Source organism: Babylonia areolata, chromosome 1, assembly GCF_041734735.1.
Source record: "Babylonia areolata isolate BAREFJ2019XMU chromosome 1, ASM4173473v1, whole genome shotgun sequence".
In the NCBI taxonomy this organism is placed as follows: domain Eukaryota; kingdom Metazoa; phylum Mollusca; class Gastropoda; order Neogastropoda; family Buccinidae; genus Babylonia; species Babylonia areolata.
In genome coordinates this window covers 34,148,694-34,161,887 of record NC_134876.1, presented here as the reverse complement: position 1 = coordinate 34,161,887, position 13,194 = coordinate 34,148,694, and the positions used below count along the sequence as shown (strand labels likewise).

Here is a 13,194-nt window from a genome sequence, read left to right as displayed (position 1 = left end):
AGTATGTTGATAAGAATTTTTGTCAGTGTTGGCAGGTGAGGCAATATGAATGATATACGCAAAGTGTTTGAATAATAATGATGATGATGATTATATTGTGTATTATATTGTGCTTACCCTACAACTCTGAGTGCATTCAACAATATTTTTTGCATGAATAAGGTACAGGAATATGAAAAATACTGAAGATGTAGTAGTAGAAGGACAGGGACAAAGCAAGCTTTGAAGCTTTTAAACAGTCCCTTGTTTCATAATATATTTTGACAGATATTTTTGTCCAGGTTCAACGCTTTATTTACAGTTTATTTATTCGTCAAACCCTCTAAAATATTTTACAATTTTGCACAATTGTCCAGTTGATTCTTGAATGAATATAGACTCGCTAGAAATACATGTGTGAAAGGGTGTAACAACACACACAGCTGAACGAACGCCCATCTCTTTCACTTCTCTCTGACACATGCGCGCACACACACACACACACACACACACACACACACACTATAAGTGCACATTCACACACACACACACACACACACACACACACACACGTACACATATAACTGCACACACGCACATATAAGTGCACACACACACACACACACAAGCACACATCTATAAATCATCCAAAAGTTTACTGCTGTAGAGCTGTGACCTGCCAGACAGGGAAGGCCAGACACTCTGTATTCCTGGCACAGCTGAAAGGGTTAAAGCGTGTTCGTCTGTTCCATTATTCTTTCTTCTTCTATCCGCTTTCTCCATCATCTCTGGCAATAAAGAGATGATTTATGTGAAAAATTCTTTTTATTCTTTCGGACATTTTATCTCGTTATAATGTCATCTGTCTTGAAAGAATGCTGTTGTGTTCTTCATCTTGCTGTCTAGTGTGTTTGCAAAAACAACTATCAAGTTATGTTCAATGTTTATGAACTAGCATGTTTGTGTTTGTTTGCGTGTTAATTTTTGTTTATGTTGTTTGTTTGTTTGTTGCTGTTGACTGCTGTGTATGAATTCGCATGTTTGTGTTTATATCTGTTTGTGTGTTACTTTTTTTTATTTTTTTATTGATTTAGCTTTGTTTCTTCTTTGTTTTTGGGGGGTTTTTTTGTTTGTTGGTTTTTCTGTTCAGGGGGAAGGTATGTTTGTGAATGCTTATGTCTCATATGGAGGGGTTGTTTGTTTGATTCTTTTGTATTTTCATGTGTATGTGGCTGTTTAACAAAATCACAGTTTTATGATACTTGATCCCAACAGCTCTTCTAATAAAGTCTCTTTGTATCCATGCTGTAAAAAAATAAAAGCTACAGTGGTATATATACTGTGACATTTTCATTTTATACGAGAGAGAGAATCTGCTTGTGTGATTTGTAATGAAGGAGAATTGAATTTTTTATTTAGTTAGGCAGTGATGGTATTGGTCTGTGCTGTCGGCTGGTTGACTGGACTAAAAGCAACAGTGTCAAATGTTCAGTCTAAGAGAAGAGGACGCTGCTTCCATTAACACAAGGGAGACCATTAGCCGCAGTTTATTTCAGTTTTTCCGCATGGGCGGTCTGATAGTTTGGACAGTACAGGAATCCAGACCCCCTGCTGATGTTTGCATCAGTGGGTCATGGTAAGTACGGTAAGACCAAACATAATTTTAGGAGGAAAAAAAATCTATCTGATCCACAGTAAAAAAAAAACAAACAAACAAACAAAAAAAACCAACCAAAGTGCATGTGATTGACTCCCATCTGTTGTGGCAGGCCAACGTGACCACCCATCTGCCAGGCCTGTTGGACCTGCTGAAGGACCCCAATGAGAGGCAGGGCTACGCCTGGATACGTCTGCGTGTGGCGCGCCTCTGGCCCAAGTGGGTGCAGGGGGTGCGCAGTCTGGCTTCCAAACAGGACCTCACCAGACGCACCAAGCATAAGGTAGGGGGGAGGGGGGGTTGTGCCGGTGACAGACTGAGTGTATGACAGAGTTGTTCGGGTTTTTTGTTTGTTTTCAAGTTTGATTTTATGTAGTCATATTGTGTTTGGCTGTTAATGAACTGGCACAGTTTATATATGTTTGCATGGGGTAAATGGGGGCAGTGGAGTTGACTGTGACGTTTTTGTTTTTTAATGGCGTCATGGTGGCAGTGGAGTTGACATGATTGTGTTTTGTTTACAAGTTTTATTTCTCTATTCATTTGTTTTTTTGTTTTTTGTGTGTGTATCCTTTTCTTGCACTTGCAGTGTTGTGTTTGGAATGATGTATTCTTGTTATTTTACAGATCTGCCATCTAAAGCTGACATATTTCATTGGATATACTTGATATTGCAGTGATTGTGTTAGGCATTGCGGTGGATGTGCTAGGCATTGCGGTGGATGCTCAAGGCACTGCCCTGGATGTGTCAAACACTGCAATGAATGTGTTAGACACTGCAGTGAATGTGATAGGAATTGCAAAAATATGATAGGCATTGCAGTGGGTATGCCAGACACTGCAGTGGGTATGCCAGGCACTGCATTGGGTATGCCAGGTTTTAAGGGTATGCTAGGCACTGCAGTGGGTATGCCAGGCTATGCACTGGGGATCGATTAGGCATTGCAGAGGATTATGAACAAATATGAAAACAAAGAAAGAATAAAAACTTATGTCACATAGGAGGAGATAAGAAGCAAGCAGATTAATGACAGATATAATTGTGACTTCTTCCAGTTTTGTTTTGAAGCATTGTTGTGACTTCCTCTAGTTTTGTTTTGAAGCATTGATTGTGACTTCTTCCAGGTTTTTTTGTTTTCGTTTTTGTTTTTTTAAGCATCACTTTATTCAGAGGAAGAATCCCATTGATCCTGATGCCTTTGGGGTATCAAACCACTGGAAATGTTTTCAAAATGTTGCAGTCATACTTGGAAAGTTTTGACAGTTTAGTTAGACTGCTCTGAAAATGATTGCAACAGGAAATTTCCCTGGGTAATTTTGAAATCTTCAGTTGTCACGCTTATTTCTCAGTTGATGATAGCATTCATATCTCTATATTGACACTCATATTAGAAATAACATGCTGTTGTTTGATAGTGATGTGGAAGGAAGTTTTGCTGACATGCACGTTAACATGGAACTTGAGTCTGTGTTATAACACAGTGTTTCAGTTTTGCATGTGTTTGCGTGTCTGCCCATTTGCCTGTCTGTCCATGGTAGACTTTAAATATTCAAATATTTTCTCTGGAAGTAGTCTGTCGATAACAAATCTGGCTTGAAAATAGGAAAAAATCAGTGCATGTCTCGGAAGGGCACAAAAAATTATGCAGAAGCTAAAAATATTTCCACTGTTATTTATTTATTTATTTATTTATTTTTTTTTGCTGCCCCATCATCTGCACCGTTTCAGTGGCATTACTCCCACGCCGCTCATTTAGATTCCCCCATACACGGCCACACCCGGGTTCGTCCTTCGCAGTTCCAGCGTCGGCAGTCCACAGGGAACCATCGATGTTTGGTCGCCAGGAGACTAAGCACCAGAAGAGACCCTGCACTGCTGCTGAGTCACTTTGGTGGTATTCAGTGGTGCCTGTTCTGTTTTAACGTACTTAGGACACCACCTACTAAGCCCCCTACTAACGACAATAATGGCTTAGTCACGGAGCCAGACTGAGTCAGCATCCCTCCCAGAGTGGAGACCGCCACCACGTCCCTCAAACAACAGCCCCCCATGAATCTGCTGACATTGACGACATTGACAGGACTCACCCCAAGCACGGAAGTGGAGGGGTATCGAAACTGAGGTCACCATGAGAGCAGGGCATGAAAGGCCACAGACTTTGAGACTATTTTGTTTATATTGATGACGATGAAGGAGGAGCAGGATGACGATGATGATGACGATGTTGCTATGGAGGTCCATTTTGGTTTGGGACTGCGTGACAAGGCTGTACTCTACGCTTCCTGTCATAATGATATCCCGGCGTTAACCAGGCCCGAGAGATACAGACACTTGCAGTGTTGGTCAGGTAATTAGAGTAACACACCCAAAGATGCATCCTTGAAGTGGATGACACTCGACTGTGTGGTCCCAGTCTCCCCATTTAAGCCCACAGCACACTCAACTCTGGGTAGGAGCCGGCCACAGGCCGAAAAACCCTCCTCCGCTGGGATTCAAACCCGTGTCCTCCCAGCCGTCAGCCCACGATGCTAACCACTTCACTCACAGCGATTGGTCTGTTTGTTTTTTTGTTGTTTTTTTTCTTATTCACAAAGCTTTGTGTTTTTCTGCGACATTGCAGTGAATGTGCCTGGCACAGCAGTGAATATACTGAGTACTGCAGGAATGTGACAGGCACCGCAGTGGGTATGTTAGGCATTAAAGTGGGTATGCCAGGCACTGCAGTATGTTTGTGGGCATTGTCGGGGATATGTTGTCACTGCAGTTGGTATGCAGTATGTCAGTCCCTGCAGTGGGTATACTTGGCGTTGCAGAGAATGGGCTAGGCACTGCAGTGTGACAGTGGTTTGTACTGCACGATAGGGCAAGTGTGTTAGCATCTGAAAGGTTTAACTCTTTCATTCCTATTTTTCTGTGAACTATTACTCCCGCTTTTCCGAGATTCCAGCCATACGTATATTCCCTACATTCCTGGATTTAGAGAAGAGAAAGAAAGCATGAAGTAGGGTACTTATTTTGGAGGCTTACGGCAGTGTGGCTCATTACAGTACACTAAGATTGTCATATACTGTTGTATACAGAATTGATGTGAGAAGTTGTCTGTGACCATGTTGACACTATAGGGTGACATCTCTGGTGACACTCAGGTGTAAAACAGGTGACTTAGGAATCAAATACAATGCAAACAAGTACCTACCACATGCAGGACAGTGTTTTGCTTGCAGAGTATGCACATCATGCAGGTACCGTAAAGTTCGGTCTATAAGCCGTGACTTTTTACCCCAGCTTCAACCTCTGCGGCTTATACAATGATGCGGCTTATTTGAGGATTTTAACGATCCCGGGAGTGTCACATTCTTGTCTATTCTTAGCTGCCCTTCAACTCACCAAAATCATGATTTCTGTCCATGAATCTTTGGATGAGCTTCAGGTTAGTGTGCTAACTGTTCACGTTTTATAAATCAAATCCGCACACATTAAAGCCTTCAGATCAGCATTCAGTTCTACTCTGCTCAAGCACACACCCTCATCATGCCGTAAATGCGACATTATGCCTATGATGCGGCCTTCAAATTGAAGGTGATCGACCTAGCAGACGACAGTGCAAGCGATGAACCAGCAGTGACCTCCACCTTCATGTTCATGAAGTGAAAGCGAGACTGAAGTCAGTGACAAGATGGCGGAGGAAGCTGTGCTGGTTCTCTTCAACTCGGACACTGAAGACGAAGATTTTAGTGGATTCAGTGAGCAATTTTCGTTATGTTTATTTATTATTTTTTTGTGGCACTAGCAGTATTTTCGCTTGCTTTTCTTTTTGTTGTTCCCACTTGTGTTTATTTCATAACCTACAGTATCGACAGCTTTTCTGTAGTATCAGTATGTGTTCCGGTACTGGAAATATGTGCGGCTTATAAACCGGTGCGGCTTATGTATACATGTATAAAGTTAAATTTTTTCCAAAATTTAGTGGCTGCGGCTTATATACCAGTGCGCTCAATAGACCGAGCTTTATGGTACTCACCTCATATGTATCTCAGTGCCACACTGCTAGTCATATCAATGAAAAACTCACAATTGTGAATGCCAGAGAATCGACAGACAGACAGAAAATACGAAAAAAAACTTAGCTGTATGAAGAGCACAGGAACAGGAGTCATGATGGCTGCCGGAAAAAGAGGGCACTAGCCAGCGGGACAAAGGGGAGGTTACCTACTTCCGGGAGGTTATTGGCCATAGTTGCTTTCGTTTTCTCCACATAGGCGGATAGTAGTTTGCACAGGACAGGAATGTCAGACCCCTGCTGAAGTCTGCACTAGTTGGGTCATGGTAAGTATGTTATTTAAACGTAATTTTAGATAGAAAATTTCCTATTGCCATTGCTATAGTCCTTACATGAATGATTTGAACTTTGTCTCAAAGAAAACATGTGCCTTTTACTACACTAGCAGTCACTTCAATTCTTGAACAAAAACTATTCATAAACAATATTTTCTCTAAATATGCACGTCCGTGTCATAGTCATCACATAATATGCCACACAAAGGTGACACCTGTGTGATATACCTTGAAGCAATCATGCTAGTTACTGTACAAATATGCACCACAATTTTCACACTTGCACTTTTTGAAGTTTTCATCACCTGCTATCTGTGCTTCTTCAGCAGCAGCTAATTGCACTCTCTCCTTGTCATTCATTTGAAACAGATAAAAATCATTATCTGCTAGAGCGTTGTAAAACTCATCATAAGAAAACTGGTCAGAATCCGAACATTCTACACATTCCATTTTTCTGCGTCCGTGTGTCTACACAGCACATCGGCAAAAATTATAGTGGCGGCCACTTTCCCACAGTCTAGGGAGGGGGAGGGAGGTGTCTAGCATCCATTCCATTCATAAACACTGCCCCACTAGTGACCCGGACAGGTATAGATGACGCGCACTGATGACGCAACTCGCTCGAAGTTCAAAGCGCTTACCGCGAGAACCGATTTTCCGGGCTGCAGGAAGGAAAGGGGGAATTCTCTGCTGTATGGTTTTCCGGCCTCCAGGAATGAAGGGTAAAATTCCTGTAAACTGGAAAACCGTGCTGCAGGAATGTGTCGCGTGCAACTTTTCAAACTAAAGTTATGGCCAACTCTCTCACGCTCTCTCACCTTTATCCAAACAAAAGCCTCGAATAAACAGATACAAAACATTTACTCCAAATACTTTAACAAAAAATCACAGACACGATACAATACTTAATTAGACACCACAAAGAAAAGAAGTCTGTTCGTTTTCCTCTTCCACATGAGGAACACCCACAATTTTCCCTTCGTCACCCTCTTCTGTGACAGTTTGTCTTTTTCCCAGTAATAGCTTAGGTGGGGGGGGGGGGGGATAGAAACTGGCACCACACAGTTCGTAGTTCTGGAAGGTGGACTCTGGTGTTGCGCTTGGGGAAACACGTCCACCAGCGACGCTCGAGCTCCCCAGGCGGAAGACGGCCACTCAAACAGCGGGGGATGAAGTTGAGTCTCCACACAGGAAGAATGGAGTTCCCTAGACAAAAACCTAGAATCTGCGGCTAAGTTCTAGTGAATTATCCACGATTTTGGTAGGATTCCGCCGCCGCCCACCATCTCGGGGCGGAAGGGGAATCACAATAGCACTACGTTACATTATGGACAGTGACTCATTCACTCCCCTTAAATATGGTTTACTGGCAAAGCAATCTGAACAAACTGAACGGTCTTCCAGTCTTTCTACGAAATATTAATTCCCGAAGTAGTTTACAAATCCACGGAAAATAATCTCACAAACAAATGTAGGCTAGACTTTACTTCACTGTTTCCACATTCAGAACTGGGAGAAATAGTAATTCTAGCACATTAAACAGAATACATGAGGTAATTTGAAACTAATACGGTGAAAGTAATACCGAATTAGAGAATAAACACTCAAGCAAAAAACCACGTGTCAGTTTCAAGCAAACTGGTAACGTTCCAGACTAGGAAATAACTCTACGACGAAAATGAGAGATTAAGCACATGTAACGTCAGACAGTAAAAAATTCAGGTAACAAACACATGAAGAGCAAAAGCGACTAATAATACAGGTACGTATATTTTCGGACGGCTGTACAACAAATACTACAAACTGTAAGATCATTTTATCAATGCAACGACTAAGATAAATGAATGAATACCTCAACGGTTTCTGATCTCCGGCCAAAATACCGGCTGAGCGTCTCTCTCCATAGGACCCTACACTTGACCTGGCCGAGTGTCCTGCTCCACTGACTAATGGTGCTGGTTTTCCAAAAGGAGAAAACTTTCCATAACTCACAAATTAGAAATATGCACGTCATGTTTTCTAGTGCAACACGTGCATTCCATACACTTCCTTGGCTACATGGAGCACGCGGAAGAGCTACAAGGAGAGGGGTCAACCAAAAGTGGCAGCGTTCACACACACGCACGCACAACCCTCCTTGTCCGTGACAACACCCCCCTGATTGAGCACAGACATCTGTCTGCACGGCTACAAAGGGGAAACAATTATTCCACAGATGCCCGACTCAAATAGTCGGCACCAACATTCAGTCTGCCAGGGATCACTCGAACTGTGAAGGAGTAAGACTGTAAGAGCAAACTCCACCTCAGCAGCCTTTGGTTCGCAACTTTTGCTGTCTGCAAGTACCGCAGAGGTTGATGATCAGTCTCAAGCACAAACTGCTGACCATACAAAAATTGCTGGAATTTGTCTGTAGCCCACACTACTGCTAAGCACTCCTTCTCAATCGTAGAGTAGTGACTTTCAGTTCCAGACAATTTCCTGCTGGCAAACGCAACAGGGTGTAGTACACCTTCCTTCTCCTGCAGGAGCACCGCCCCCAGACCACGGTCTGAGGCGTCAGTTCGTAAGACGAACTGGCAGGACAGATCTGGCAGTTGCAACACTGGCCTAGAAACCAGACGACCCTTCAAAGTTTTGAAGGCCCGATCGCACTCTGGAGTCCAAACGACGTTGTTGGGAGCACCTTTCCTGGTGAGGTCCGTTAGGGGAAGTGCTATGGCAGAGAAATTAGGGATAAACTTACGGTAGTAGCCTACCAGGCCCAAGAAGGCTCGCACTTGCGTCTTAGTCTCAGGAACTGGCGCTTTCATAACTTTCTCCACCTTGTCCATTTCCGGCAGGATTTGACCGTGCCGTACAACATGTCCCAGAAAACTCAGTTCCTCGAACCCAATGTAGCACTTCTTTGGACGGACTGACAAATTTGCTTCCTCCAATCGCTGGAAAACTGCCTCTATAGCAGAGAGATGTTCTTCCCATGTTTCGGACGCAATCATGATGTCGTCCATGAAGTTATGTACATATTTCATGCCTATGGGATCCAGCAAAGCTCTCATCATCCTTGAGAAAACTGCTGCTGCATTCTTCAAGCCGAAGGGCATCACAGTGAACTGGAACTGTCCACTGGGGGTAGTGAAAGCGGTCATAGGCCGGATGTCTTCTCTGACCGGAATTTGCCAGTAACCTTTGCTGAGGTCCCACTTGCTGAAGTACCGGGCTTTACCTAGAGAAGAGAAAAGATGCTCTACGTCAGGTAGAGGTTCCGCATCAAAGACGGTGACGTTATTCAAACGTCGATAGTCAACGCAGAACCGGATCTTTCCGTCTTTCTTGCGTACGAGAACTACCGGCGCATTATAGGGAGATGCAGCAGGCTCTATCACCCCAAGCGTCTTCATGGTCTCTACCTCTTGCTTGACGATCTCCACTTTGGCATGGGGCAAAGGGTACTGTTTTACTCGCACCGGCTTTGCTGTTTCTACGGTCATGTCAAACTCTGCCAAGTTCGTCTTCAACGGTACATCCGTGATGACCTTCTCATGCCGACGAGCAATTGTCAAAACTTCCTCTTTCTGTTTGTCATTCAGACCTGGTCCAAAGTTCAAGTCAGCTATTGTTTCCTCAGCCACCAGACTGGGCACAGGCAACTCCCTGTCAGCGACAGAAGTTGGTTCAGTCTCCTCTATGACAGCAACAGCCACCATCGGAACTTCACAAGAAACAGAGTCCGCCTGTCTTTCCACATACCTCTTCAGCAGATTCGCATGGTACAATTTGTCCTGTCCTCCCATGCGAATCTTATAGTCAGCTTCTCCCTTCCTCTCCAATACCTCAAAGGGACCCTGCCAGCACAGCTGTAATTTGTTATGTCTCTGGGGCAAAAGCAGCAGTACCTTGTCACCAGGGGAGAACGCACGATTCTGAGACTTCCTGTTAAAAACCTCAGCATGTCTCTGACAAGCTGCAGCCAAATTCCTGCGTGCCAACTCACAGGTTTCCTCGATACGGTTCCTCAAGTCTACTACGTACTCTGCAGTAGTGCGAACTTCTTCAGAAGTATGTTCATCTGTCCACAGCTGGCGCAAGACAGACAAAGGCCCTCGTACTGTTCTTCCGTACAGGAGCTCAAATGGTGAGAACCCCAAACTCTCCTGAGTCGCTTCCCGGTAAGCAAAGAGCAGTGCAGGGATATACCGATCCCATTGCTTTGGTTTCTCCTGAGTAAGCTTCCACAATGCAGTCTTCAGAACGCCGTTGTACCGCTCTACCAGCCCATTTCCTTGAGCATGGTAAGGAGTTGTTGCCAACCCACGGATGGACAACAATCTCTCCATCTGCTTCATTACATCGCTCATGAACTGGGTTCCGCGATCAGTTAGAATCTCAGATGGCACCCCAACTCGAGTCCAGACCTCCCACAGTGCTTCAGCAACCGTGGTAGCTTCAACGGTCTTAAGAGGAACGGCCTCGGGGTACCGGGTGGCGTAATCCACAACCACCAAGATATAGCGGTTCCCTGACCCTGACGCAGGAGTAATCGGCCCAACAAGGTCAACTGCTACCCGCTCAAAAGGAGTGTCGATCAGAGGCATCTTCCCTAGAGGTACTCTCTGAGGTTTTGGAGAGACTTTCTGGCATTGGTCACAGGACGAAACAAATCGGCGAACGTCCGCACACATACCAGGCCAGAAAAACTGTTTCCAAATCCTGTCCAGAGTCTTCTTTCCTCCTTGATGACCCCCCATAGGCGGTTCATGAGCCAGTTTCATTACTCCGTGTCTAAGCTGTGCGGGGACCACAACTTGACTGTACTCAGTCTTCGCCTGACGGTACTCACGGTACAGAATACCCTTCCTCCACCTGAAGGACACCTCTCCTGTACGACCAGAAACCCTAACGTCTCTACGATCGGCTGCCTCCCGCAAAGACTTCAATCCGGGATCACCTTTCTGTAGTTCCTTCAACTGCTCTGGCGTCACGGTCTCGAGACCTGGAGATGCCACCCGCAAAGTAGAAGGTTGCTTCTTCTCTGCTGTCTGAGCACGAGTGACTACAGAGATTTCCTTGGGTGTACCATACACTGGCAGAACTTTTCGATCTTCCAACCGAGCATGATTCCCAACTATGAAATCAACCACTGGAGTCTCCATAACTACAGCTTCAACCTGACCTGTGAAAAACGGACTCTCTATCCTAACCACAGCAATAGGATAGTGCCGCTTGATGTCTTTCTCGGCCATTGAAACCTCAAGTTGCCTGCCGGTAAGATGACAATCAGATATGAGGGACTTCTTCACGACACAGACATGAGACCCTGTATCACGCAGTCCTGGTACTGCCTTGCCTTCGACCACGACCAGACAGTGTGGATCGTATTCCTGCTCTCTACATGGCGTGCAGAGAGTAGGCACCTGAACTGTTTGCCTGACCTCTGTCCCTTGATGCTGTACTGCGCCCGCCGATTTCCCTTTCCTGGGACAGTCTCTAGCCAAGTGCTTAGGTGACTGACAGATGAAACAAGTCTTAGAGGAATTCCCAGACTCGCTCTTAGTTCCACCCACCTTGGACTTATCCTGCCCCGCTGAAGCGTTACCACTAAGACCTACCGGCTGAAGAAACTTCCTCCCACCCCTATGAGCCATGAAGTAAACTTCAGCTGATGCGACAGCTTCTTCCAGAGACTGTGGCTGCTTCTCCATCACGTAGGCGGCCATGTCAGCTTGCAAAGATTGTAAGAACTGCTCAAGGAGAATCAATTGTTTCAGATCAGGAATCTTAGATTGCTCATGCCACTGCTTTAAGTTGTCCTGCAACCTGGCACTAAACTGCACAAAAGTTTCATTGTCTTTTCTTTTACAGTTCCTGAAACGACGACGATACGTCTCTGCATTCAATTGGTAACGAGCTAAAAGTTGCTCCTTCAGCTTATCGTAGTCACCCGCGTCAGCGTCGCTCAGGTTGTTGTAGACATCCTCGGCCTTACCAGTGAGACGAGTAGAAACTCGAGTCGCCCAGGTGCTCTTCTTCCATCCGTACAGAGTAGCGACACGCTCAAACCTCTTCAACCAAGACGAAATGTCACCCTTACTGTCATCGAACTTTGGAAGGCTGGGGCGAAATCCACGGTCGTCGTCAGTGTCAGACTCTCCCTCTACCTGATCCATAACCATACTGTTGCCATAATTCTTCCCTTTCTTCTCCCTCTGCAGAACCTCAAGCCGGAGGGAATGCTCTTCACGCTGTTGTTGGTGTTGTTCCTCCTCCCATTCCAGCTGTTTCCGCCGCTGCTCTTCTCCCCATTCAAACTGTTTCCGCCGCTGCTCTTCTTCCCATTCCAGCTGTCTCTGATGAGCTCTTTCCTCTAACTCCCTTTTCTCTGCAGCCTCATCCTCCTTAAGCATTTGACTAGCAACAAACTCAGCAACTTGCTCCCTGGGAACCTCTAACTCGGCAGCGAAACTGCGCCACCGTGAAATACGATCCTGCCTCCTTTCAGCCATGACGCTAAGCTTGCAGCCAGAACGAAGTTCCATGCAATCAATGAATGACCAATATCATACACTAAAGAATGAAGTAATATACAAATGTAAACTAACTGGTAACTTACAGATCCAAGTCCACTCCAAACACCTACAGCTACCTGTCAATTCATTACGATAATGTAATTAAGATTGGGAGATGGGAGTGAGTAATGAACGAGGAGAGTGGCCAGTGACAAAAATGAATTCAGATACTACTATCCAAGAAAGGATCCTGGCAGGCTCGCCAATTGTCGCGTGCAACTTTTCAAACTAAAGTTATGGCCAACTCTCTCACGCTCTCTCACCTTTATCCAAACAAAAGCCTCGAATAAACAGATACAAAACATTTACTCCAAATACTTTAACAAAAAAATCACAGACACGATACAATACTTAATTAGACACCACAAAGAAAAGAAGTCTGTTCGTTTTCCTCTTCCACATGAGGAACACCCACAATTTTCCCTTCGTCACCCTCTTCTGTGACAGTTTGTCTTTTTCCCAGTAATAGCTTAGGTGGGGGGGGGGGGGATAGAAACTGGCACCACACAGTTCGTAGTTCTGGAAGGTGGACTCTGGTGTTGCGCTTGGGGAAACACGTCCACCAGCGACGCTCGAGCTCCCCAGGCGGAAGACGGCCACTCAAACAGCGGGGGATGAAGTTGAGTCTCCACACAGGAAGAATGGAGTTCCCTAGA

General features: G+C 45.0%; 1 protein-coding gene across 3 annotated transcripts in view; it reads left to right on the top strand.

Annotated features, from left to right (window-relative positions):
- The window catches only part of LOC143282131 (alpha-1,6-mannosylglycoprotein 6-beta-N-acetylglucosaminyltransferase A-like), a 100,511-nt gene that overhangs the window by 48,032 nt on the left and 39,285 nt on the right, over positions 1-13,194 (top strand). For all 3 annotated transcript variants that reach the window (XM_076587659.1, XM_076587668.1, XM_076587678.1), the window contains one exon: positions 1,749-1,919. In XM_076587659.1, coding sequence (XP_076443774.1) covers positions 1,749-1,919 — 171 coding nt within the window. The remainder of the gene's footprint in view (positions 1-1,748; positions 1,920-13,194) is intronic.